At 46.3% G+C, this 23,442-nt stretch overlaps 1 protein-coding gene across 1 annotated transcript in view; it reads left to right on the top strand.

Moving 5' to 3' along the window:
* LOC117849201 (uncharacterized) overlaps nt 1-16,612 on the top strand; it is a 49,367-nt gene extending 32,755 nt beyond the window's left edge. The window contains exons 7-8 of the mRNA XM_072292406.1: nt 16,109-16,172; nt 16,276-16,612. Coding sequence (XP_072148507.1) covers nt 16,109-16,172; nt 16,276-16,612 — 401 coding nt within the window. The remainder of the gene's footprint in view (nt 1-16,108; nt 16,173-16,275) is intronic.
* Nucleotides 16,613-23,442: the final 6,830 nt, after the last annotated feature.

The following is a 23,442-nucleotide window of genomic DNA, read 5'->3' as shown; positions in this document are numbered from 1 at the left end:
GGGCTGGGTTAGGCGAACAACTCAAGAAAAGGGGTCGGCAAAACAAACCACACAAAGAGGGGTCGGGCGAGGCGGAGAACGGCCTCGAGGGGTCGGGCGCATCCGACCTCGCGACCCGGGGTCGACCAAACTTGGACAGACCCACAAAAAACGGCGTGTGTGGTCACAGCACAAACTCAGATGGTCTGGCATCCCAAACATTTTGCAAGGAGTCAAAGGTCAAACTGAGGATCTGATTTTACTGGGATCTTTACAAGGGTGTTCCTAAAACACAAAGAATACTCAACTCAAGGCTGACTGACCTATTACAGGATTATCCAAAATTTAGGCTGCCGAGGAGTACAACAAAAGAATGGGTTCCCTACAACTCTCCATCTACGAGGGAACACTGTGAGTTGGAGAAGGGGCGTCGTCCTCTTCCATGTCCATGCTGGATGCTTCCTCAACCTCCTCAGGGTCTTCCTGTTCTTCCAGCTGCATCTGGAAGGCATGCATGTCATCGAGCTCGGCGTGATGCTCGTCCAGATGAGCATTAGCAACTGCAAGCTCCATTTCTACTTCCATCTTTTCTTCTGACAGCTCGATCATGCCATCCACAAAATCGGCTACTTCTCCCTCAAGCTCGGAGATTCGGTCCTGCATGTCGTGGATTTGGATGCCTCTTTGGATGAGCTGATATGTTTGGCCCACCATGTCTCTTCTGGCGGCATTGAGGTGTCCCTAGGTATCCATGGCGATCCGAGCAAGGACAGCCATGGCCCATCCTTGGAGCTCAATCAACCGATATAGGGCTGACATACACCTGACATTGGTGGAGATGGTGACCATCGAGTGGGAGGTGGCCAACACCTCGATGTTGCTGACGCGGTCGAGCCACGCCGGGTCTAACCGGTTCCTGGCAGGGAACAGGCCGATGGGGTCCAGGGTGATCTCCAGCGGGTGCAGCTGATAGAATTGAGTGAGGAGCTGTAGAGCAGCTGACTCCCATGTGTCTTCCAGTGTGTGGCCATACGTTGAGATTCCAAACTGGGGCCAGTCGGGCTGCACAGGAGGGGGAGGTACTACTGCATGCACGTTGCATCTTTGGACGCCTTGCTCCAGGTACAACCGTCCTGCATACAAAGGTGGAGACTGGTACCTGAACCACCTCAAGGTGTCCCACAAGATAGCGGGAAAACCCTCGAAGTGCAGACACGTCGAATGGGAGATGCCATCTGCACCATACAGAACGTGTCCGGGGGTGGCCATCTGGAACCAACAACCAAAACAACGTGAGATGATCTCTAAGAGCCAGGGGTCGGACAGAAAAAAAACATCTGGATTTAACCGAGAACAAAACTGGAAGAAACTAGAAATCCTTAGAACCGAAGAAGAGCTTTTCCGAGCAAGGTTGCTTTTGAGGAGGGTGACTTTACCGATTTTTAGCTTATGTCGCACGCACGGCCTACCTCGTTCTTAACCAAAACAACTGTCAAAACATGGCTTACGTGGTTAGTGCCGGTGGCAAGGCAACCAGTACGTCTCTCCCTATAGTTACTAGTCGGTTCTAGCAACGTCTCCTAAGCGAACGCGGTTAGTGTACCTGCAGAAAACACAACCACATGAACCTTTCGTGCCAGCACCCACGAAAGCGTCCCCAAACATTACCGTTCACTATAGGAACGGCACCCATGCGTTCAAGGCTGCATGGACAGCACCCAACCGTGGAAATAGGTCCCCTTAAATGGGACCTTATGACCCTTCGCATACTCGCGATGCGGAATCAGCGCACATATAATAGACGTGGCGAACAACCATGATGATAGGCTCGTTGGAATCGAACCATACCACCCTTCATATGGTTAACATACGGAACCTGCGCACGTATGATAAACGTGGGCGAAACAACCGCGATGATAGGGTCCTTTGAATAGAACTCCCTATCAACCCTCGCATACTCGTGATGCGGACTCGGCACACGTATGATACACGTGGCAAAGTGCTGGAAGGGTTAGCAAGATAACCAAATACATATTAGCCACCTAAAAACAACCCCAAAATCCCCTAGGGCCTCTCGTACTAAAGTCAGCCTTAACGATCGTATGAGAGTTTTTTTTTTCAACAGTTTCTTGCAACTTTTATTTTTAAAAGAAGTGATTAGGGCCTATTGTGTTCTCTGTCTTGCTAAACCAGCTCTGGTACCAACTGTGGTGGATCCACTTCGGATTTGCTTGATTAAACATGGTCAAGTCGCCTGATATGCGACACTCATGCCTTAACCAAGTAAAAACGAAGTGCCGTCGGATTTCCTCCGATTTAACCACTTGAACAGGACCGCGTTAGCAAACTCACACGAAGGGAGCGGTTCCAAAGAATACAATAAGTCCACCGGTTAACCAACTTAACCATTTAGATCAATTCCGAAAACAACATCAGAGTTTTACAAGGTTTATAAGAAAACAGCAGAAGGTAAAACAACGAGCGGAAGCTACTTCGTCGGGGTCGGACATCCCTGGTGCGGCCAACCGGGACGTTAGAGATCCCTCTCCTCGCCGTCCGAGGAGGGATCCCACTCAACCGTCCAACCCGGAGGGAGTTGGGGCGGCCAAGTGCCAACAGAGGAGAGCTCAGAGGTGGCAACTTCACCTTGAAAAGAAGAGCCACAACAAGGCTGAGCTACTAAGCTCAACAAGAGTTAACCGACAGGGAGTACGCTACTCCACTACTTCTAGACATGCAAGGCATTTTGGCTGAGGGGTTTGTTTGCCAAAAGCGCTAGGCGTATCCCTACTTTCAAGTTTTAGCTCAGGTTCTAAGTTCTTTATCCTGTCTAAGTTTGCAACCTATTCTAAGCAAACGTAGAACCAACCAAAAGGTATATATATCTTCATCAAGACCATGTCGTCATTAGATTCCTTTATTACTCAGGGTGACATAGCGATCAAGCAGTCTCAAACTGTGAGAGGCAGACGAATCGATTCAGGTTTCTTAACCATGCATGGCGAACCTAATCTCACGACATCCATGCACCACCAGGGCCGCTTCCTGTGTCGGCCGTCCCCATCAATTCCTAGGCGCGTGTTAGGTCCAAACTTCCCTTGGCATGCAATGCTCCACAGTCCCGGCCTCTACCGTACTGTGACCGCAATTGCACCCACATGATGCACCATGGGAACCTCGTTCCAGGGACAGCAGGGGTATAAGCCACGCCCTAGTTCAATCAGGTACTAGGCTTCCCCATCCCATACTAGGTATGAGATTAGTACTTTCAAACACTTGATCACGAACACCACCACTGTCGGGCCTTAAAAGGTTTTATAGATAGATGGGGCGATCAACCGACCACCAAAGAGTTAACCAAAACCCTGCCCCGTCCATCGTCCTTATAGTTGTAACAGAAGGAAAACAGCCAACTCCTACAACTCGTGAGTGACAGGAAAAATCACTCGGCTTTTACCGTTTCCTATTTGAGCAAAGCATCTACTCGGTCCAACAGCTAGTGATCAGATCAAGGGATCTAAGTCATGCATATAGGGTTCCAAACAACTCCTATACGTAAATGCACAAGCATGATAAAGAAGGCATGCGCAAGTTTGGTAAAACACAGGGGGATTCATGCATCCGGGGCTTGCCTTCGAACAAGGAGGAGGGAAGCTGCTCTTCTGCTTGGGCGGCTTCGGCTTCTGGAGGTAGGAGCTCGGCTACACCTTCATCTTCTGGCACCGGGTGCAGCTCGTAGAAGCTGTCGGCGAGACACAACTCTACATGAATGCAATGCATGGGTTAGCATTTAGACGGTTATTTCATAGCAACACTTGCAAGTTTGAGCCCAGAAACTTGCAGCAAGTTACGGGAGGGTGGGGAGGTTCGCTTGAGTTGGTGGAGATCAAGATATAAGGGTCGGATGGGAAGGAACTTATGATCAGACCCTTAATCTAGAGGAATAGATGTGCTAGGGGTCCTCAGACTTAATGCTGAAAAGTCCCCAAGTTTACACATATACCCTCAGTTCAAGGAAAAAGATACAGCCGAACCCTCGGGCAAGGCGGAGAAAGGTCGGCGAAATAGACAGGGTCGGGCGAGACGGAACCGGGGTCGGGCGGATAGGCGGGGTCGGACGAGATGAACAAAGGGTCGGCAGCTTACCTTCGTCTTACAGATGAGCTTGGGGTCGGGAAAGAACAAACTTGGGCGGAGAGACTAAGGTTTGGGCAGCGGCGAGGTCCGGTGGTGCTCCGGCGGTGGTGGTGCTTCTTGGGGTCCACAAGCAAGCTCTTGTGCAGCACGGGGAGCAAGAGGCTGGGCGGATTGAGAGAGCGGTGTGGAGCGTAGAGGAGAGTTCCTCAGGACTTAGGCGGTGGCGCTGTGAGCACGAACAGGGAGCAAAGCGGGAGGGCAGTGATGGCGAAGGGGAACTCCGACGGGGCTCCGACATTCCCTTTTATAGCTGCGCGGAAGAGAGAAGGTTGGAGCGGTGCAAGGACCGGGGAAGAAATGATGGAGTGCGCTGCTGGGGCGGCGATTGAGCGACGAGGGCGGTGGAACAGCACTTCGGGGATGACACCGGCGGTCATTGGGCACCGATGACAGGGTGGCGCAGGCACGGTTTTGCCGGTGGTTGAGATTTGGCGGAGGCAGGTGTCGTCGTGCGGTGGATCTGATGGAAGTGACCACGGGAACGGCGCTAGAAACGAGGGCGCACAGGTGAGAAGACAGGCAGCTGCGGTCACGCGGGCGAGCACGGAGCAACAGATTGTTGGGGTGGAGCTCTGACAGGGCGGGAAAAGGAGCTGTCACGGCCGTGGTCTAGGTTGGCGGAGGAGGAATCGTCGCGTAGCGAGGACTGGGGCGGCGCGACTGTGGAGGGGCGACAGAAAAGACGAGCGGCATCGGGCTCTGCAGCCGGGATCTGGCAAGGTGATGATGGGCGCGGGCGGTGAGGTGCTGCAGAAAGGGTAGCAGAGGAGCTTCCACTGCGATTGGGGAAGGGGGCGTGAGAATCCATCTGGTCGTGGCCGGCGACGAGGTGGAGCGGCGGGCGTCGGAGAAGTTGAGCCACGTGGCAAGGGGACTCTGATGCGGGCATGCAGCTCGAGTGCGTCTGTGGTGGGAGATCTAGGAGAAAGATATCATGGGTCCACCGGTCAGTCTCGGTGGTCCACGGCTCAGATCGAAGGGAGGCGTTATGGAAGGACTTAGAAAGATCCGGCGGGTGGGTTGGGGTCGGCGGGGTCGGAACTGGGGAAAACGGCGAGGGGTCGGATCACAGAGGTCGGGACAGAGCTGGAGGTTGAGCACTTAGACTTGGTAAAACTGAGATAGGGGATCAGGGACTCAGATCAAGATCAACGTGAAGGATCTAACCCATCTGCATTTGCATCGGCCCATGCAAAGTGATGGTTTTCCATTGGAGCTTCACCCAGATTATCTTCCATGCCAACATCGAACCCTTCTAAATTCTTGTGGGTGTACAAGTCGATCTGAGGAGCTGTAGGTGGAGCTATGTTACCCTCAACACCCACAATATCCACCAATTGATCTGCTTCTTCTGGGGCTGGCGGTTGTGGTTCTTCTGGTGGTGGAGGCAGTGGAACATTTACTATGTTCTGAGCAGGTACTTGAGCCTGCATTTCTTCTAAAGCCAGATGAAGAGATATTATCTCGTCCAGCTATTGGAATCTCTCAGCCTCAAGTCTGTTAACATTTGATTTAGCCTCTTCCTTTTCCCTTTCTGCCGTGTTTCTACTAGCATCCATGAATTCCTTCATTGTCCTGAGCTTTTCTTCATATTCATCTATCCTTCTGGACTGTTCTCTCATAATCTTTTCCATGTCATGTTCCCTAGCTAGTGCTGCTTTCTTGTACAATTCTTTATCATGTCTAGCACCCATTACCTCCATCTTGACATCCTCATTCCTCTTTCTCTGATTATAATATTCCCTGATGCAAGATTGATGCAGGTTATACATAGCAGTCATATAGTCAGAGGTAGCAGCAACCAGAACGTCATGCTCCATGCGAGAGGAATTCTTCAATGCTTTGATCCTCCTTCTCCAAATCCCATCATCTTGATGCTTTATGGGATAGAACCGAGCAGAGCTTGACCCTATTTCCACCTTATGTTTCTCGGATAAGTCAGTGAGGGCGGTCATAGCTGCCCTTTCAATTGTATCATTGAACTCGAAACCCTGCTCCATAACTTCATCAAGACGCCAGTTAGGGTTTGTGTATTCATTTGGGATATGGACATAAACAGAACAACACTGCTTATGACAGGTGTCTTCCTTCCTCCAATAATACTCCGGAGGGTTATGAAAGCCTAGCTCATGCAGCGTTTTCCACAACAGCTGTACAAACCCGGGCTTGTCCAGGTAATGCCCCCGGGCCCATCCGTCCTGATCTGTATATCCTTCTTGAAACATCCTATAAAAGAAACGGGTTAGGTCTAACGGCACTCACCAAACCCAAAAGTTTTTAAAATATGCTTATGCAACATGATGCAACGGTTCCTACGTGCTCTCAGACTCATATACACACTCGTAGAAAAATTGGTGGCATCGTAATCTCTCCCTAACAATATACTATCGGATACTAGCGACACGCGACAAACAGTTAGTATCTGCATAACAAACAACCAATTAGTACTACTGCCACCTATGACTCACATTTTCTTCATTTAAAGTAGAGTCTCAATTTTTAAACAGTAATAATTGTTGATTATCCCAACCTATGGCTCTGATACCAGCTGTGGCAGAACCACCCAACTTAAACTGGTTTAAATGCGCCTAATCGCTGTTGGGACAACAATTATCCGAAACGCACTTAAAACAGTATAAGTCCGGTAGTCCGTCGAGTGTCCCTAGGACTCCTCGAACGATCCACGTCACGTCTCATAGCCATACACTAGGATCGCTTCCACGATGGGAAAGCATCAACAAATATTACATTTTTACATACATACATGAGGTACGAGTTATTACAGAATGTAGTTTGAAATAAACTTAACTGTGCAGGTCAGAGAAATTCTAGGAGTTTAAAACATAAACTGGTCTAGGTGCGAGATGAGCATTTAAGTTTTCTTCTGAGGGTATTGCGAGACTCGTAACAATACCCTAGTTTTTCGGGGCCTCCTCCTCTGCGGACTATTGCGGTGCTTCTGAAGCAGCCACAAGGGATAACCCTGAGTATGGGGTACTCAGCAAGGCTTACCTGACTAACCAATATAATAGTTTTTCTGGAACTATATGAAAGTTGTTTAGTGTACTGGCTGACACACTTTTTGCCAAAAAAGCTTACTAAAAAGTGAGACCTTATCTTTATCTTTTAACCCAATTAAGTTCTTACCTAACCATTCTAAATGATGACAAAAAGATACTTTTGCAAGCAATAAGATATTAAGTCATACATCAAATTATTATTGGAAAGACATTGCATTCATGAATTTATACTACGATGCTCAACAGTGATCAAGTGCATTCGTAACTGAGAATTGCGGCGATCCGGATCATTTTACATCCTGCAGGAGAGCACCCTGATCCCAGCTATGTACGACTGTCCGAGTCGTACGTAACGACCTTTCGATTAGCAAACCCAAGGATTGGGAATAAAACTACCCGAACCCAGGGACACACCCTCACATGGGACCCCACATCTGGCCTGATCTCCATGTGAGTTTCAGGCTACGCCCCTGCCAATCTCCAGCACGTCAAGCACGGGTACGAGATATTTCCGATCAGAGAGTTTACTAACCTACCGGGCTTTACTGGTCCCATACCCAGTATGTAACCAGGTGTCATCACTTGATCAAAGGTTAAGACAACGATCGGGCCTTAACCAGATTAAACTTGCAGACAGAACTAACATCTCTAGCTTCTGCCTGCCTTTCAAACTTCCAAGCTACCTTTCCATCTTTAGCATGTATGACCCAACATTTCACCTTAAGGTTCGGTAACCAAGTTACTTTAAGCATCTAAGCATTTCTAAACTTGGGTTACTTACTAATTGTTTGAACAAGTGACAAAGATGTCCTTAAATCAAGGTATGATTATGCACAAGAATGGGTTTCAATCAACTCCTAGACTTAATGCATTCATATAGCAATTAACCAATAATTGGACACATGAAATAATAATTCCAAAGTAGATAGGTATAAATACATCGGGGCTTTCCTTGTTCTATAATAATGTTAGCACTGTCCGACTGATTGGCTTCGCAGGGGATCAACCCAACGATCTCCTCAAATTCCTAAGATCCTTCTGATAATTCCAAGAATTCCTCTCCCGGTGCTTCGGTGTCTACGACATAGCATATGCATGGGTTAGTGATGCAACTTTTGAATACACGACTATACAACTTTCCTTCATGATAAAGTTGCAAGCCAACACACAAAAACCCGAAAGATTAACCCATCATTTTTATTTCCTTTACTAATCCTACCTTAGCCTTTTCTTTTATTTTTAGAAAACATTATAATTATTTTCTAGTCTCAAAACCTAATTTCCTATGAGTTAACAATAATTTGTAATTATGAAAACATTATTCCATATTTTGTGCATTTAATAAAGGTTAAGTATTTATTTAAATACCTTAATGAAAAGGCATTAAACAAATACCTAAATTTTATTATTTTTCCTAGGGTATAAAAATTTTAATGCATAAAGGAAAATAAAACTATCCTAACAAAATTGGTTTCACTAATTTATGGCACCCCTAGAAATTTCTGTGATTTAAATGGTGATATAAGAATTTAATCTATTATTCTAACAAAAGAAAATCTAAATTTTTCCCAAAACCCCCGGCCCAACTTTTCTCACTCGCCCTCTCTCTACCCCCTCTCACTTGCGCTAGGCCCGCGACTCGGGTCCACCTTCTTCTCCTATTCCCTCTACCGGCCGGCCATTTCTCCTCTGCCAGGCTCACTGGGCTGGTTCTCTTTCCCCTCCTCCTTTCTTAATCCGGTGCTGGCCCAACGGCCCAATTCCGTTTTTCTTTTTCTTTCCATGGCACCGGCCTGCCACACCAGCCCATCAGCCTGCTGGACCTCGGCCCACCTTGATCCTTCACCCGGTCGGCCCTTTTACTTTCCCCCCTTCTCCTTCTGACGTGCGGGCCCCCGAGGCCAGGCACCGTCTTCCCCCTCGCGCCAAAATCGAGCGCGATAGGGGGCCGCGCGGCTCGCCGGCTGGCGCTCCACCGGCGATAGGGCTAGGCTGGAAAAGCATCTCCATGCCATAGCGCACCCGTGCGCGGCGGCAGCTCCCCGGCGGCGGGCGGCGGAACTGACGGCCGGCCGTGGCCAAGCACGGCGACGGCGCAACTCACCTCTCCAACCACCCCTACAGCTTCCTAGTACCCTAGATGCTTACCTATGGCTTACCACAAAGAAGGAGGACAACAACAAGGTGATGCTCACCGTGAGCAGTAGGTCTCGCGGCGGCGGACGGAAACGGCGGCGGTTAAGGGCTTGCCGGCGGAGAAGCCGGACAACAAGCTGTCACAATTGTAGGCGAGGTATTAGCGGAGGTGTGGGCGAGAGGAATCGACGGGGGAGGCGTTGTGGCGGTGGAATTTTGGTCGGTGGCGGCTTGACAGAGGATTCACGGGCGGCGGTAAAAAGCAAGGCGGTAAGAAGCGGCGGTGGGAGCGGTAGTTATTCGAAGGACTTACCGCGCGCATGGGCGACACCGTGGCCTTGTGCTAGGCTTGCGTGGTGAAGAGGTGGCCTAGATGTTGCACTGGACAGCGGGCAAGGGCGCCGGCGGCGACACGTCTCGCCACCTCTGTTTCCTTTCTCCCCATTTCTTTCTTGCGTCAGAAAATTCAGATCCCCTCCGCGGCCGATTTTGCATCCGACGGTCACAAGATCCCTTAAGCAAACTTGAAGATAACCTCAAGCCCTTTAATTTATATTTAAACTTCTACCCGAGATAAACATCCAAATGTTGTCAATTTCGAATTTCTTTCTCTCGGCTAATTGAATTCCTTTGAACCTCCGATTCAGTTCGTCATTCATTCGAACATGGTCATTTATTCATCTTTTGAACCATTTTCAGTGGCCCAAATCCATTGTTCTTAGTCCAACTACTAACCATTCATGCTCTACAACCATCAGGGATTCCATTTTGTTCATAAACACCTATACTTCTTGCACCACATTCTTCTGAATTTTGCTCCAAACATAGGCACTTGCTGCTGTTTCAGACTTAAGGAAAATGACAGTTTCAGTAGCTCAGCCGAAAATGGCAAAGTGCCAACTTTGAGCCCTAAATTAAATTTGTTTTCTTTGTTGTTCCTGATCAACAACACCCTACTAATCTTGTCCAAGGATCATACTTCATTACTGTGTAGTTGCTTTGGTCCACTTATTTAGAAAATTTGGCAGAAATTAATTTCCAAAATGGATACTTGCACTGTTTTTCTGAAAGTCCATTTTCGGACAGTGAACAGTACCATCTTGATTTGATTTTTCCATTGCCTTTCTTGAGATGTTTAGGACTAGGTCTAGTCTCCAATATTGATACCCAAAGTTCTAAACACTCTCAAGCTTCTATTTCATATTTTTGCCCAATTTTTCTAAATTTAGAATTCAAAATTCAAATTTTGGTCAAATTTGACTCAAATTTGACTTTTAGTCAAATTTCTTCTCTTTTTCACCCAATGCATCCTTAAATTTTCTTAGTCACCTTTTGTTATTGAGACACCAGGTGTTACAGCCTCTCCCCCTAGAGAATGGAAAGGAAACTGCGTCAGATAAAACATCTTTCTCATTTCTGTATAAAGAAAGTGGGGTGGTGGCTTTTGTTTATCTGATTTCGACAGTTTCAAATAGCTCAGGATATTTGGACTCTAAGTCTTCAGCCTATTCCCAAGTAGCTTCATTTGGAGTATGATTCTTCCATTGTACCTTGTAAAACTTAGTACTTCGAGTTCGGGTATCTCTTGTCTTTTGATCCAGAATTTTAATAGGCTTTCCTCGTAGGTCAGGTCTGGCTCGAGCTCAACTTCCGGATCTTCTAAAATTTCTTCTGGAACTCTTAAGCACTTCTTAAGCTGGGATACATGAAATACATCATGTATAGAAGCAAGTTGGTCTGGCAACGAAAGCTTGTATGCCACCGGACCTTTTCGTTCCAGAATCTCATAAGGACCAATATACCTTGGGGCTAGTTTACCTTTTACTCCAAAACGTTGCACCCCTTTCATTGGAGATACCTTCAAGTATACAAAGTCTCCGACATGAAATTCCAAAGACCGTCTTCTTTTATTTGAATAGCTCTTTTGTCAAGACTGGGCTATTTCAAGATGTTTTTGAATCTTTCGGACGTTTTCTTCAGTTTCCACAACCAAATCCGATCCCAATTGTGTCCTTTCTCCTGCTTCTGACCAATTCAAGGGGGTTCAGCATCTTCAACCATACAAGGCTTCGAAAGGTGCCATTTTAATACTAGCTTGATAGCTATTATTATAGGAGAACTCAGCTAGGGCCAAACATTCATCCCATAGCTTAGAGAAAGTAAGGACACAAGCTCGTAACATGTCTTCCAAGATTTGGTTGACTCTTTCTATTTGTTCCCCTGTTTGAGGATGATAGGCAGAGGTTCTAATCAGAGTAGTCCCCATATCTTTTTGCAGTTGTTCCCAAAACCTGGAAACAAACTGGGAGCCTCGATCGAAAATAATTGTCTTTGGTACCCCGTGCAAAGACACAATCCGGGCCATATAGATCTTTGCATACATCGATACTGGATATGTAGTCTTGACGGGAATGAAATGGGCTGACTTAGTGAGTCGGTCAACAATAACCCATATGGAATCATACCCTTTTGAAGTAGTAGGCAACCCAACTATGAAGTCCATGGAAATATCCTCCCACTTCCAGACAGGAATTTCCGAAGGCTGAAGCAACCCAGCCGACTTTTCTAAGATCAGTTTAACTCTTCGACAGGTATCACATTCGGCTACATATCTTGCAATTTCAGGCTTCATCATGGCCCACCAAAACCTGTGCTTCAAATCTTGGTACATTTTGTTGCTTCCGGGATGAATGGCGAACTTAGATAGGTGTGCTTCATCTAAGATCATCTTCCTTAAGTTTTCATTCTTAGGAACTACTATCCTCTTCTTGAAATATAGTTCCCCATCCTTTCCTTGAGTGAGTTCAGAAATCTTCCCTTTTGCTTTCTATTCTTGAAGTACCTTTACCCATGGATCCTCCTTTTGGGCTGTTATAATCCTTTCCTTTAGAGTATCTTGCACGATAATGTTCTGGAGGGTACCTTGTGTTACTATTTCTAGACTTAAATCTTCTAATTCTTCACACAGGGTCTTAAGGCTAGATTGAATAGTGGTGCAGTGGCATTGGGCTTTCCTGCTCAAAGCATCAGCCACCACATTAGCCTTACCAGGATGGTAGTGGATCTCTAACTTATAATCTTTAATTAGTTCCAACCACTGTCTCTGCCTCATATTCAAGTCCATTTGAGTGAAAATGTACTTTAAGCTTTTGTGGTCAGTAAAGATACGATATTCACTACCTAAAAGGTAGTTCCGCCATATCTTTAATGCATGGACCACAGCAGCAAGCTCCAAATCATGGGTACGGTAATGCTCTTCATGGCGTTTCAGTTGACGAGAAGCATAAGCAATGACTCTACCTTCTTGCATAAGAACACACCCTATCCCTGTCCCTGAGGTGCCATAGTACACAACAAAGGGTTTCTCTAAATCAGATTGAGCCTGTACTAGTGCTGTAGTTAGTAGCTTCTTTAATGTTTGAAATGATTCTTCACATTCGGGGCTTCACCCAAATTTCACTTCTTTCTTTAACAACTCCGTGATTGGCTTGGAAATTTTTGAGAAGTTGGGAATGAACCTACGGTAATACCCGGCCATTCCTAAGAAACTTCTCACTTCATGGACAGAGGTTGGTGGTTTCCAATCCAATATGTCCTTGACCTTTCCGGGGTCTACTTCAATTCCTTTTTCAGACAGAACGTGCCCAAGGAATGGAACTTTCTTTAACAAGAATTCACATTTACTAAACTTGGCATATAACTGGTGTTCCCGGAGTCTATTTGGAACAATATGCAAATGCTGCGCATGTTCCTCCTCATTTTTAGAAAAGACTAGGATATCATCAATAAAGATGACCACGAATTTGTCTAATTCTAGCATGAATACTGAATTCATGAGATACATAAAATGCGCTGGGGCATTTGTTAGTCCGAAGGACATAACCAAATATTCATATAATCCATATCGGGTTGAGAAGGCTTTATCTTAATCTGATGGTATCCTGACCGAAGGTTGATTTTCTAAAAGACCTTGGCTCCGGCTAGTTGGTCGAATAATAAGTCGATCCATGGTAATGGATACTTGTTCTTAATGGTTACCGCATTCAAGGGGCGGTAATCCACACACAACCTCAATGTGCCATCTTTCTTTTTAACAAACAGTGCAGGGCAGCCCCATGGTGAAGTACTAGGCCGGACAAAACCTTTATCTAGTAATTCTTGGAGTTGGACTTTTAATTCTGCCAACTCCTTAGGTGGCATTCGATATGGCCTTCTGGAGATGGGAGCAGTGCCAGGTTCTAACTCAATAGTAAATTCTACCGCTCTATCAGGCGGTAATCCGGGAAGATCTTTCGGAAACACATCTACAAACTCATTAACCACAGGAATAGATTCTAGAGTCACCGCTCTAGTCTTTTTAACCATTTGGTCTAGACAAGGACGAGTGGGTAACTGGAGCTTAAAAGGGTGGCCTCAGTCGTCCCTCATACTAACGATCCGGTTATCCATATCAATTTGAACTTTATGTTCTTTCATCCAATTTACCCCCAAAATAATATCTATTCCTTGGTTTTCCAAGATTAAAGGATAAGCACCCACCTTATTTCCTTCTAATTTCAACATCACATTGCGGGCTACCTAATTTGTATTTTGAGTAGCTCCAGTGGTTTGAATGGCATATTTGATGTTTAAGGTGTGTACTTCTAATTGGTGCTGCTTAACAAACTTTCTACTTATAAAAGTATGTGATGCACCCGAATCAAACAGAACCATGGTAGGGTACTCATTGACAAGGAACATACGTGCCAGAATAGCTTTGCCTTCTAGAATCTCCTCTACATTCATATAGTGTGCTTGTCCCGTCTTGGTATTCAAAAATTTACGGCGAACAAACTTTTGACCGGCACCCTGGCCAGAGGTTTGAGCCTTCATATTCACGTTTCCCCTAGTTTTGGGAAAACGGCAATCCCAGGCAAAGTGTCTCGGCTTTCCACAATTAAAACAAACTTGTGGGTTCCCCTGAGGAGTAGGACTGCGAAACTCAAGAGGCGGCACACTTATAGGATGAGGAATATTGGTAGGATTTCTTATATTCCAAGGCTGAAACGGCCTCTGCTGAAAAGAAGGCCGATAAGTGGGTCGAGGAGGGCCTCGGTATACCACCTTCATCCTTTGTGGGGCATTCCCGAAACTTCCAAAAGAAGTATTCTTTCTCTTCAAAGATTCTTCTCTCTTCAAGGTTTCATCTAAAATTCTCATTTTCTCTTCTACGGTAATAGCCGTGCTTACCGCAGAACTATAATCAGCAAAAGTGCAGGTAGACAACTTCTCCTGCATTCATGCATTGAGCCCGCAAAGATAATAGTCCCTCTTTCTGGACTCCATGTTAACATGTTCTGGAGCATACTGGGCCAAGTGATCAAATTCATTTGTGTAGTCCAGAATACTACGATTCCCTTGCTGTAGCCCTAGAAACTGCTCCAGCTTCATTCGCATAAGCCCTTCCGGTACAAACTGCATTCAGAAAGCTTCCTTGAAATTTTCCCAAGTAATCTCCCTTCCAACAGGTTGCCTCGCCAAATAACTGGTCCACTAGGTCCCAGCGGGACCCTAGAGTTGGAGCCCGGCAAACTCTGCCTTCTGGGTGGTGGTGCATTGTGGAATTACCCGGAATTTGTGCTCCATTGTCTAAAGCCATTCATTCGCCTCTAGTTGGTGCTCGGCTTTCAGAAATATTGAAGGATGAGTTTCCAGAAATTGAGTGTAAGATACACCACGTTCTGGGTCCTGTCTGTTCCCACCATTTCCAGTGTTTCGCACAATCATCTGAAGCAGTCTGGCTTGTTCAGCTCCTAAATTCATGGGGCTGGCTATGGCATCAGCCAGCGTTGGGGCTCTGGCTAAATTTTCCTCGTGGCCCCCTGACCCCGAAGCCCGAGGACCTCTCGGATCCGTCATTCTGCCAAAAATTAAACAGAGTAATTCCCTTTGAGAGGAGCTCCAACAATGAGGACTACTGGAAAGCTTTGCTTACCGATTCCTCGATAAAAATTGCCATGTCATCGTGAAGGAAGTTTGCCTTCTCTACCTTATTTACATTCTGCATTTCTTATTGTACTTACATTTCATGTTTGCCTTACCTAGAATTGCCAAGTGTAGTTTATAGGTTTGGAACCTAGGGTGTAAAATATTTTTGCAGTAGAGATAGAAACATATAGAAAAACCTAGTGCACATCTATATAGAAATTGAAATAGGTTTTTATATGTGCTTGGAGACTTGGTTTTAGAACACCAAATTCAACCCCCCCTCTTAGGGTGTCACGGTCCCTTCAATTGGTATCAGAACTAGTGAATCATATTTGGACCCTTGGTTTCACCGCCATTGCACAAAATGACATCCGAAGAGGTTAGGAGTGATCTCGGTAGGCCTCCACACTTTGACGGCACTAACTTTCCCTATTGGCATGTTCGCATGTCATGTTTTCTAGAGGCAAAAGGCTTAGGTGTTTAGAGAGTGATGAAAGAAGGAATGGAACCCCTATATCAACTCAACAACCCCACCAAGGCTGATGAAAGAGTTGCACTTCAATGCTATTGCTTAGAATTCAATTTTTGAATCTGTTAGCATTGAAGTGTTTAATAGATTTTATGTGCTTCAAAGCGCAAATGAAATTTGGACCACGCTCATAGAGCCCCACAATGGCACGAGTGGTGTTAAAGAGCAAAAGTATAGCTTGATCAAATAAGCTTTCGATTCTTTTAAAATGTTGCCTAATAAATTAGCTAATGACATGTACTCACACTTGAATGTTATTTCAATGAGCTAAATGCAATAGGTTTGACCAAGCTAATTGATGTGGACATCACAAAAAAGATCATCCATGTTCTTCCCAAGGACAAGTACGCCTCCATCGTCATCTACTTCCATTGTTTTTAAGACATGAACAAATTGAAGCCAACAAAAGTCTAAAACAAGATCATTGCTCATGATCTATCCATGAAGACTGGCAAAAACCCTACTTCCTCAAATCAAGATGTTGGTACAACAAGCAAAAGAACAGAAGGAGAAGAAAACTGGAGATAAGCAAGAATCTTCCACATCAAGCAAGAAAGCTCAAGAGCAAGAATCAAGCTCAAGTGAAGCTTCAAGTTCAAGTGATGAAGAAGAAGAAAGTGATTATGAGGCGGAAGATGAAGATGATGATCAAACAAGTAGTAGCAACTCCTCCCATGATGAAGAAATCAAGCAACTTGTGAAGGGAGTTAACAAGCTACTTAAGAAGCTCAACTCCAAGGGTGTCCCATGGAACAATTGGTTCACCACAACCTTAGGAACATGAAGAAGGAATATCTTGGTTGCGGTGAGGAGGGACGCTACATTGAATATTTTTCACTCATGGAGAAGAGACACAAGCAAAAAAAGAAAGAGAGAAAAGAAAGGAAGAAGGAGAGAGAGGCAAGCAGAAGAAAGCTTTCACAAGCATTGGAAGGGGTGGGTTTGATATGACAAACTCAAGTGATGAAGAAACCCACTGGAAGCCACGTGCCTTCTTGTCATCATCAAGCTCATAGCACATTTGCCTAATGGCTAAAGGTGTGGGTAGCGATGTAAGTGATGTTGACTTTTTTCCTTCCATTCATGAGCTTGCGGATCATGTTCATAGCGAAGAAGTAGCTATAATAAAAACTTGTTTCTAAGAATAAGGAACTCAAAGAAAGGAAGAGTTGGCCGAAAAGTTTGATGGGTCATTGACTGTCGGGCATGCACCCTAGGCCAACGAGTAGACCTTGGACGGCCCACTAAGGGGCGTACTCGGATACGATCAGGACAAGGGATAGGCGTATCCCACTCGGACTAGTCAAGTATATGTATGGAAAACTTCGGGCCATACCGAGTAGAACTCTGTAATAGTACTCGACTAGGACTCAGACTTGTAACCCTGCCCTCCTGAGTATATAAGGGTGGGCAGGGACCCCCACTCAAACAAGAACAACTCCAGTTCATCCAAGATCAATACAAACCAACACACAGGACGTAGGCTATTACGCAATATAGCAGCCCGAACCTGTCTAAATCGTGTTCCTTGCGTCACCATTGATTCCTTGATTCTCGACGATCCTTACCGCACAAAAGACCACCTAGGGTACCCCTTAGGCGGGTTGCTGGTCTAAAACATCAATAGCTGGCGCACCAAGTCGGGGAACTCGTCGAGTTTCTCAGCGCAAACTGAATGGCAATGGTCATCATCAAGCCCGTCTTCTTCATCGAAGTAGGCGCCACCTTCATTTTCGGATCCTAGCTCTGCATCGCCGATGGCTCGAGTTCGTTCTGGCGCTAGATCATCAATCCTCAGGAGAAGAAAGCAGAAGATCTGACCAGAAGAAACCAAGATTTCAAAGTTGAAAATTTCGAGTTCGACTACGCGTCGAACTCGACTTCGCTTCGGACTAGTCGGTCCCTATCAATTCCCAAGTTGGTTTCGACTTCAAAATGGTTTCCACACGGACTCCGCAATGCAGCCGAACTCTACTAGGATTTCCTGACTCGAATTCAACTCGAACTCGGGCACGCCGAAGACGACGACTCCGACTCAGTTTATCTGCCAGAGATACTGTTATCTGCTCCAGCCCAAGGATTGGTAATAACTTCAATGTCACAAGGCAGATTCTTACATTGGCCAGGTTTGAGACCACCTCTTCTTGACCGCGACTACGACTCGTGCCTTGTCGCCCATATAGACAACCTCCCGTATCAAGAGGGTGTCCCACTCACTTCCAATTGCGAGGAAAGTTCCACAGTGATTGCAACATCAAGCTCCGGAAGCTACTACCCAGATAGGGAAGTCCTTGCTATTACTCAAAACAACAACCCGGGTACTACCCAGAACAACTCGATAACATCTCAGAAGACGAGTCTACAGCTGATGCCCCACAAGACGAAACCTCTAATCAAAGAAACCAAAGAAGGATGCGCAATGCTACTCGAGCCGAGCGACGGCATTCCATGGCCACAAATATTCCCATCACAAACTTTGAAAGGGCTTTCGACGCAGTTCAGGCTCAGGAGCACAATACTTCACTTGCGGCAATCGCCTCAATCAATCTTTTAACGACGTTGATGCCTCAAGACAAGGAAAACGAAGCCACAGCTCAACTCGTGCAGCGCGGCAACGGACTAATCGCACAACTCGCGGAGCAAGCCTACAAGTTACTTGACAAAGAATCACCAATTCTGTTTGTTCCTCGTATCACAGCTCACCAAGAAGGTAGTAGGGGAGCTGCAGCCAACAACAATGCCCCAAGAAATGACAATGAAGTTGTCAACCAGCCTCGGCAACACAGCCAAGGCCCAAGCAAACACAAGGCCCCAACACGCCATAAGGATGTTGGAGAGGCCAGCTGCACCAACTTGGTTAAAAGTATTCGCCCTACTCAGAAGAACCACGAAGTGTCAAACTTCAGTGATCTACGAGAAATCCTCAACAGTCGACGCGAGCGAGAAGTCGACAACTACAACAATTTTCCTGCTTTCAAAAATCGGGTAATGAAGACCAAACTACCCGAGAAGTTTAAGCCGACTAGAATCACCAAGTATGATGGCAAACAAGACCCAATTCAATGGCTATGATGCTACTCGCTAGCCATCCAAGCAGCCAGAGCAATAACGACACCAAAGTCATCCACTTCCCCATTTGCATGGAACCCTCACCACTGACCTGGCTTGAGTCACTCAAACCCAAGTCCATTGACTCTTGGGCAAACTTGACAAAGGCTTTCACCAACAACTTCGCCGGCTCCATGGCTAGACCAGGCAACAAAATCGACTTGAGTCAAATCAAGCAAAAAGAAAGCAAAACCTTACGCGACAATCTGCGACGGTTCTTCAAAAAGAAGGCAACCATAGTTGACATTTCCAAAACAGACGTCATCGAGTGCTTCCAGAACGGACTCTATGATCGACGAACATACCAAGACTTTGGTCGACGACGACCAGCCAATGTCAAAGATCTTAAAGTTATGGTACAACAGTGGGCAGATGAAGAAGACAAAGAGCGAGAACGGTTCGGCTCCCACCGTAACCGTGGACGCGACAACAACAACAACAACGACCAAGATAGAACTCGACACAATGATACTCGAAACAACTATTCGAGTAATCACAACCGCAAAAGGAAGCCCGACAACACTGTTGCTGCCATGACCAACTCCGGGAAAAAGGGATCTCGCAAAAATGATGAAGGGCCAACCTTCACCGAACTACTCAAAAAGCAGTGCCCATGGCACCCGACTAGCAAGCACTCGGCAATAGACTGCTACAGTATGCGCCAAGTAATGCAAGACTTACCCACACCACCACCCCTTGAAGAATACACCAAGAAAAAAGATAAGGGCAAGAACAAAGTCCATAATGACGAAGACGAAGAAGGCGACTTCCAGACCACCTCAAAAACTGTCAACTTCATCTTTGGCGGTATTCCAGGCACCGCATCCAAGCGAGCCAACAAACTCGTACTCAGGAAGATCATGGCCATTGAACCAACGGATCCAACATCGCTAAAATGGTCAGAAGTACCCATTTCCTTCAGCAGAAAGGACCAATGGACCAAGTTCTCAGAACCAGGTCGTTTCCCCCTAGTACTCGATCCGGTTGTGGCAGGATCAAAGTTAACCAAAGTACTCATCGATGGAGGAAGTGGACTCAATGTTATTTTCGCCAAGACATTAAGGAAGATGTGCCTCGACATCACTGAAATGCTTACTCCAATAGATTCACCTTTCTACGATATTGTACCCAGAAATGCAGCTATACCACTAGGACAAGTCGTCCTTCTAGTTACCTTTGGAACTAAAGAACACTACCGTATAGAGTACATCAGATTTGAAGTCGCCGACTTAGAGAGATCTTACCATGCCATACTCAGAAGGCCAGCACTTGCCAAGTTCATGGCCATACCACATTATCTTTACTTGGTACTAAAAATGTCAGGCCCTAAGGGAGAACTAACGCTACAAGGAAATCTACGGTGATCCTACGAATGCGACACTAAAGCCGTGGAAATTGCTGCGACTTCTCAAGCACCTAGTCCCATGCAACAAGTCTTCACAGCTTCAAAGAAGCTCCATCCAACTGAACTCAAGATCCCAGAAAACAAGTCAGGGTCTAGAAAAGTGAAACCCGCCAGCGAGCAAGACTTCAAGCCAGTCGACCTCCAGACGGGTGACTCCTCCAAGACAGCCCTGATCGAAATAGGGCTAGATGCTAAATAGGAATTCGCGCTCGTCAGCTTCCTTCGGGCTAACCATGATATATTCGCTTGGAAACCGGCTGACATGCTAGGTGTGCCTAAGGAGCTGATCGAGCACTCTCTGAATGTTGATCCCAAAGCTACCCCAAAACGGCAGCAACTTTGCAGATTCGCTCAAGACAAACAAGAAGCAATCAAGAAAGAGTTGGCCAAGCTACTCACGGCAGGGTTCATCAAAGAAGTCTTTCACCCTTACTGGCTAGCAAATCCCGTACTTATGCGTAAGAAAAACAACAAGTGGAGGATGTGCGTCGACTACACCGACCTTAACAAGCACTGCCCAAAAGACCCTTTCGGGCTACTCAGGATCGATCAAGTAGTCGACTCCACCGCTAGGTGCGCTTTCCTATGCTTTTTCGACTGCTACTCCGACTATCATTAGATAAGCCTCAAAGAAGAAGATCAAGCCAAAACAGCTTTCATCACACCTTTCAAAGCTTTCTGCTACAAAACAATGTCCTTCGGACTAAAAAATGCAGGGGCAACTTATCAACGAGCCATACAGATGTGCTTAGAAAAGCAACTTCACCGCAATGTTGAAGCCTATGTCGATGATGTAGTCGTCAAAACAAGAAACAAGGAGGAACTCATCACTGATTTGCAGGAAACTTTCTCCAGTCTACGCGCTTTCCGATGGAAACTCAATCCTACTAAGTGCGTCTTTGGAGTACCTTCCGGCAAGCTACTCGGGTTCATCATTAGCCATCGCGGCATTGAGGCTAACCCAAAAAAAATATCTACTATCACAAACATGCAAGCACCAGCTAGCATCAAGGATGTGCAGAAACTCACAGGCTGCATGGCCGCTCTCAACCAGTTCATCTCGAGACTTGGAGAACGGGGACTACCCTTCTTCAAGCTTCTCAAACGCCAGGACAAGTTCAACTGGACGAAAGAGGCAGACAAGGCACTAACACAACTCAAAGACTTTCTGTCAAAGCCTCCTGTACTCACCACTCCTTGTCCAAACGAAGACTTGCTCCTATACATATCAGCTACTACTCATGTCATCAGCTCGACAATAGTAGTCGAACTGTTTGAACCGGGCCACGCTTACAAGGTCCAATGACCTGTCTACTTCGTCAGCGAAGTACTCTCGGACTCCAAAACTCGGTATTCACCGATACAAAAGCTCTTATACGCAATTCTGCTCACCTCCCGGAAACTGCGCCATTATTTTCAGGAGCACAACATCACAGTCATCTCTGACTTCTGCTCAGCGAAATTCTCCACAACAGAGACACCACGGGTAGAATCTCCAAATGGGCAGTTGAACTCGGAGCTCTCACCTTGGACTTCAAGCCAAGGACAGCTATCAAATCCCAAGCTTTGGTCAACTTCCTAGCTGAATGGACTGAAAATCAAGTACCAACACCAGTCGAATAGCCAGAACACTAGGTAATGTACTTCGATGGGTCCCTCAAACTTGAAGGGGCCGGTGTAGGCGTATTACTCATCTCTCCCAAGGGAGACTAGCTCAAATATGTACTGCAAATCTTCTGGGAGGCATCTAACAACGAAGACGAGTACAAAGCACTGCTACACGGCCTTCGCCTTGCAATCTCCCTCAGCATCAAAAGACTACTGGTGTACGGCCATTCACTAGTCATTATAAACCAAGTCAATGGCGAGTGGGACCGAAACAAGGACAACATGGACGCTTACTGCAAAGAAGTCCGTAAACTGGAAAACAAATTCTCAGGCTTGGAATTTCATCACATCATCGGCGACAACAACGTTGCCACTAACGTCCTATCCAAAATGGGCTCAACTCGTGCAGAGGTTCCAGTAGGAATTTTCGTACACGAACTGCGCAAGCCGTTCATACCTAAACAAGTCACACCGCCAGCGGTCCAGACTGCTGACGTCTCTCGTGAAATCATGATGATAGAAGTCGACTGGAGGACACCCTTCATCGACTACATCAAATATCACCAGTTACCATCCGACAAAAATAAGGCTGAACAAATCTCCCGGCAGTAAAAAATTACGTTCTAGTCGGAGACAAGCTCTACAGGAAGGGTGCATCATCCGGGGTACTCATGAAGTGCGTTACCCGGGAAGACGGCCAAGAAATCTTAGAGGAAATTCACAAAGAAATATGTGGCAACCACGCCTCTTCGCGGACAATAGTTGGCAAGGCTTTCAGAGCAAGCTTCTACTGGCCAATGGCTCCGGCCGATGCCAAACAACTAGTTCAGAAGTGCAAAGGTTGTCAATTATTTACCAAACAACAGCATGTACCGGCCTACAAGCTAGTCATAATACCTCCAACATGGCCGTTTGCCTGCTGGGGGCTCGACATGGTATGGCCATTACCAACTGCGCCAGGAGGATTCAACCGAGTACTCGTGGCAATCGACAAATTCACCAAGTGGATTGAGGTCAAACCAGTCACTTGCCCCAAGGCAGATTGGATCCTCGACTTCTTAGATGAAATCATACACCGCTACGGCTTTCCCAACAGGATTATCACAGACCTAGGGTCAAACTTCAACAATCATGACTTTTGGGAATACTGTGAGAATAGCGGCATCGATGTCCGCTATGTCTCGGTCGCTCACCCGCGAGCCAATGAACAAGTCGAGCGTGCTAATGGCATGATACTCGACGCCCTGAAGAAAAGACTACATGATGTTGGCAACACCAAAGGCAGCAAATGGCTCAAAGAGTTGCCCAATGCTCTGTGAGGCCTACGTACCCAACCATGCAGGACTACTGGGCTCTCGCCCTATTTCCTCGTGTATGGCTCAGAAGCCATACTACCCGCCGACATCATGTGGCTATCACCTTTAGTTGAACAATATGACAAAGAATTGGCAGAAGAAACAAGGCGAACAGATATAGACAGTCTAGAAGAAACA

The sequence above is a fragment of the Setaria viridis genome, chromosome 3 (assembly GCF_005286985.2).
Source record: "Setaria viridis chromosome 3, Setaria_viridis_v4.0, whole genome shotgun sequence".
Lineage (NCBI taxonomy): Eukaryota > Viridiplantae > Streptophyta > Magnoliopsida > Poales > Poaceae > Setaria > Setaria viridis.
The sequence above is the reverse complement of the archived record's forward strand: the minus strand, read 5'-3'. Positions and strand labels throughout refer to the sequence as shown.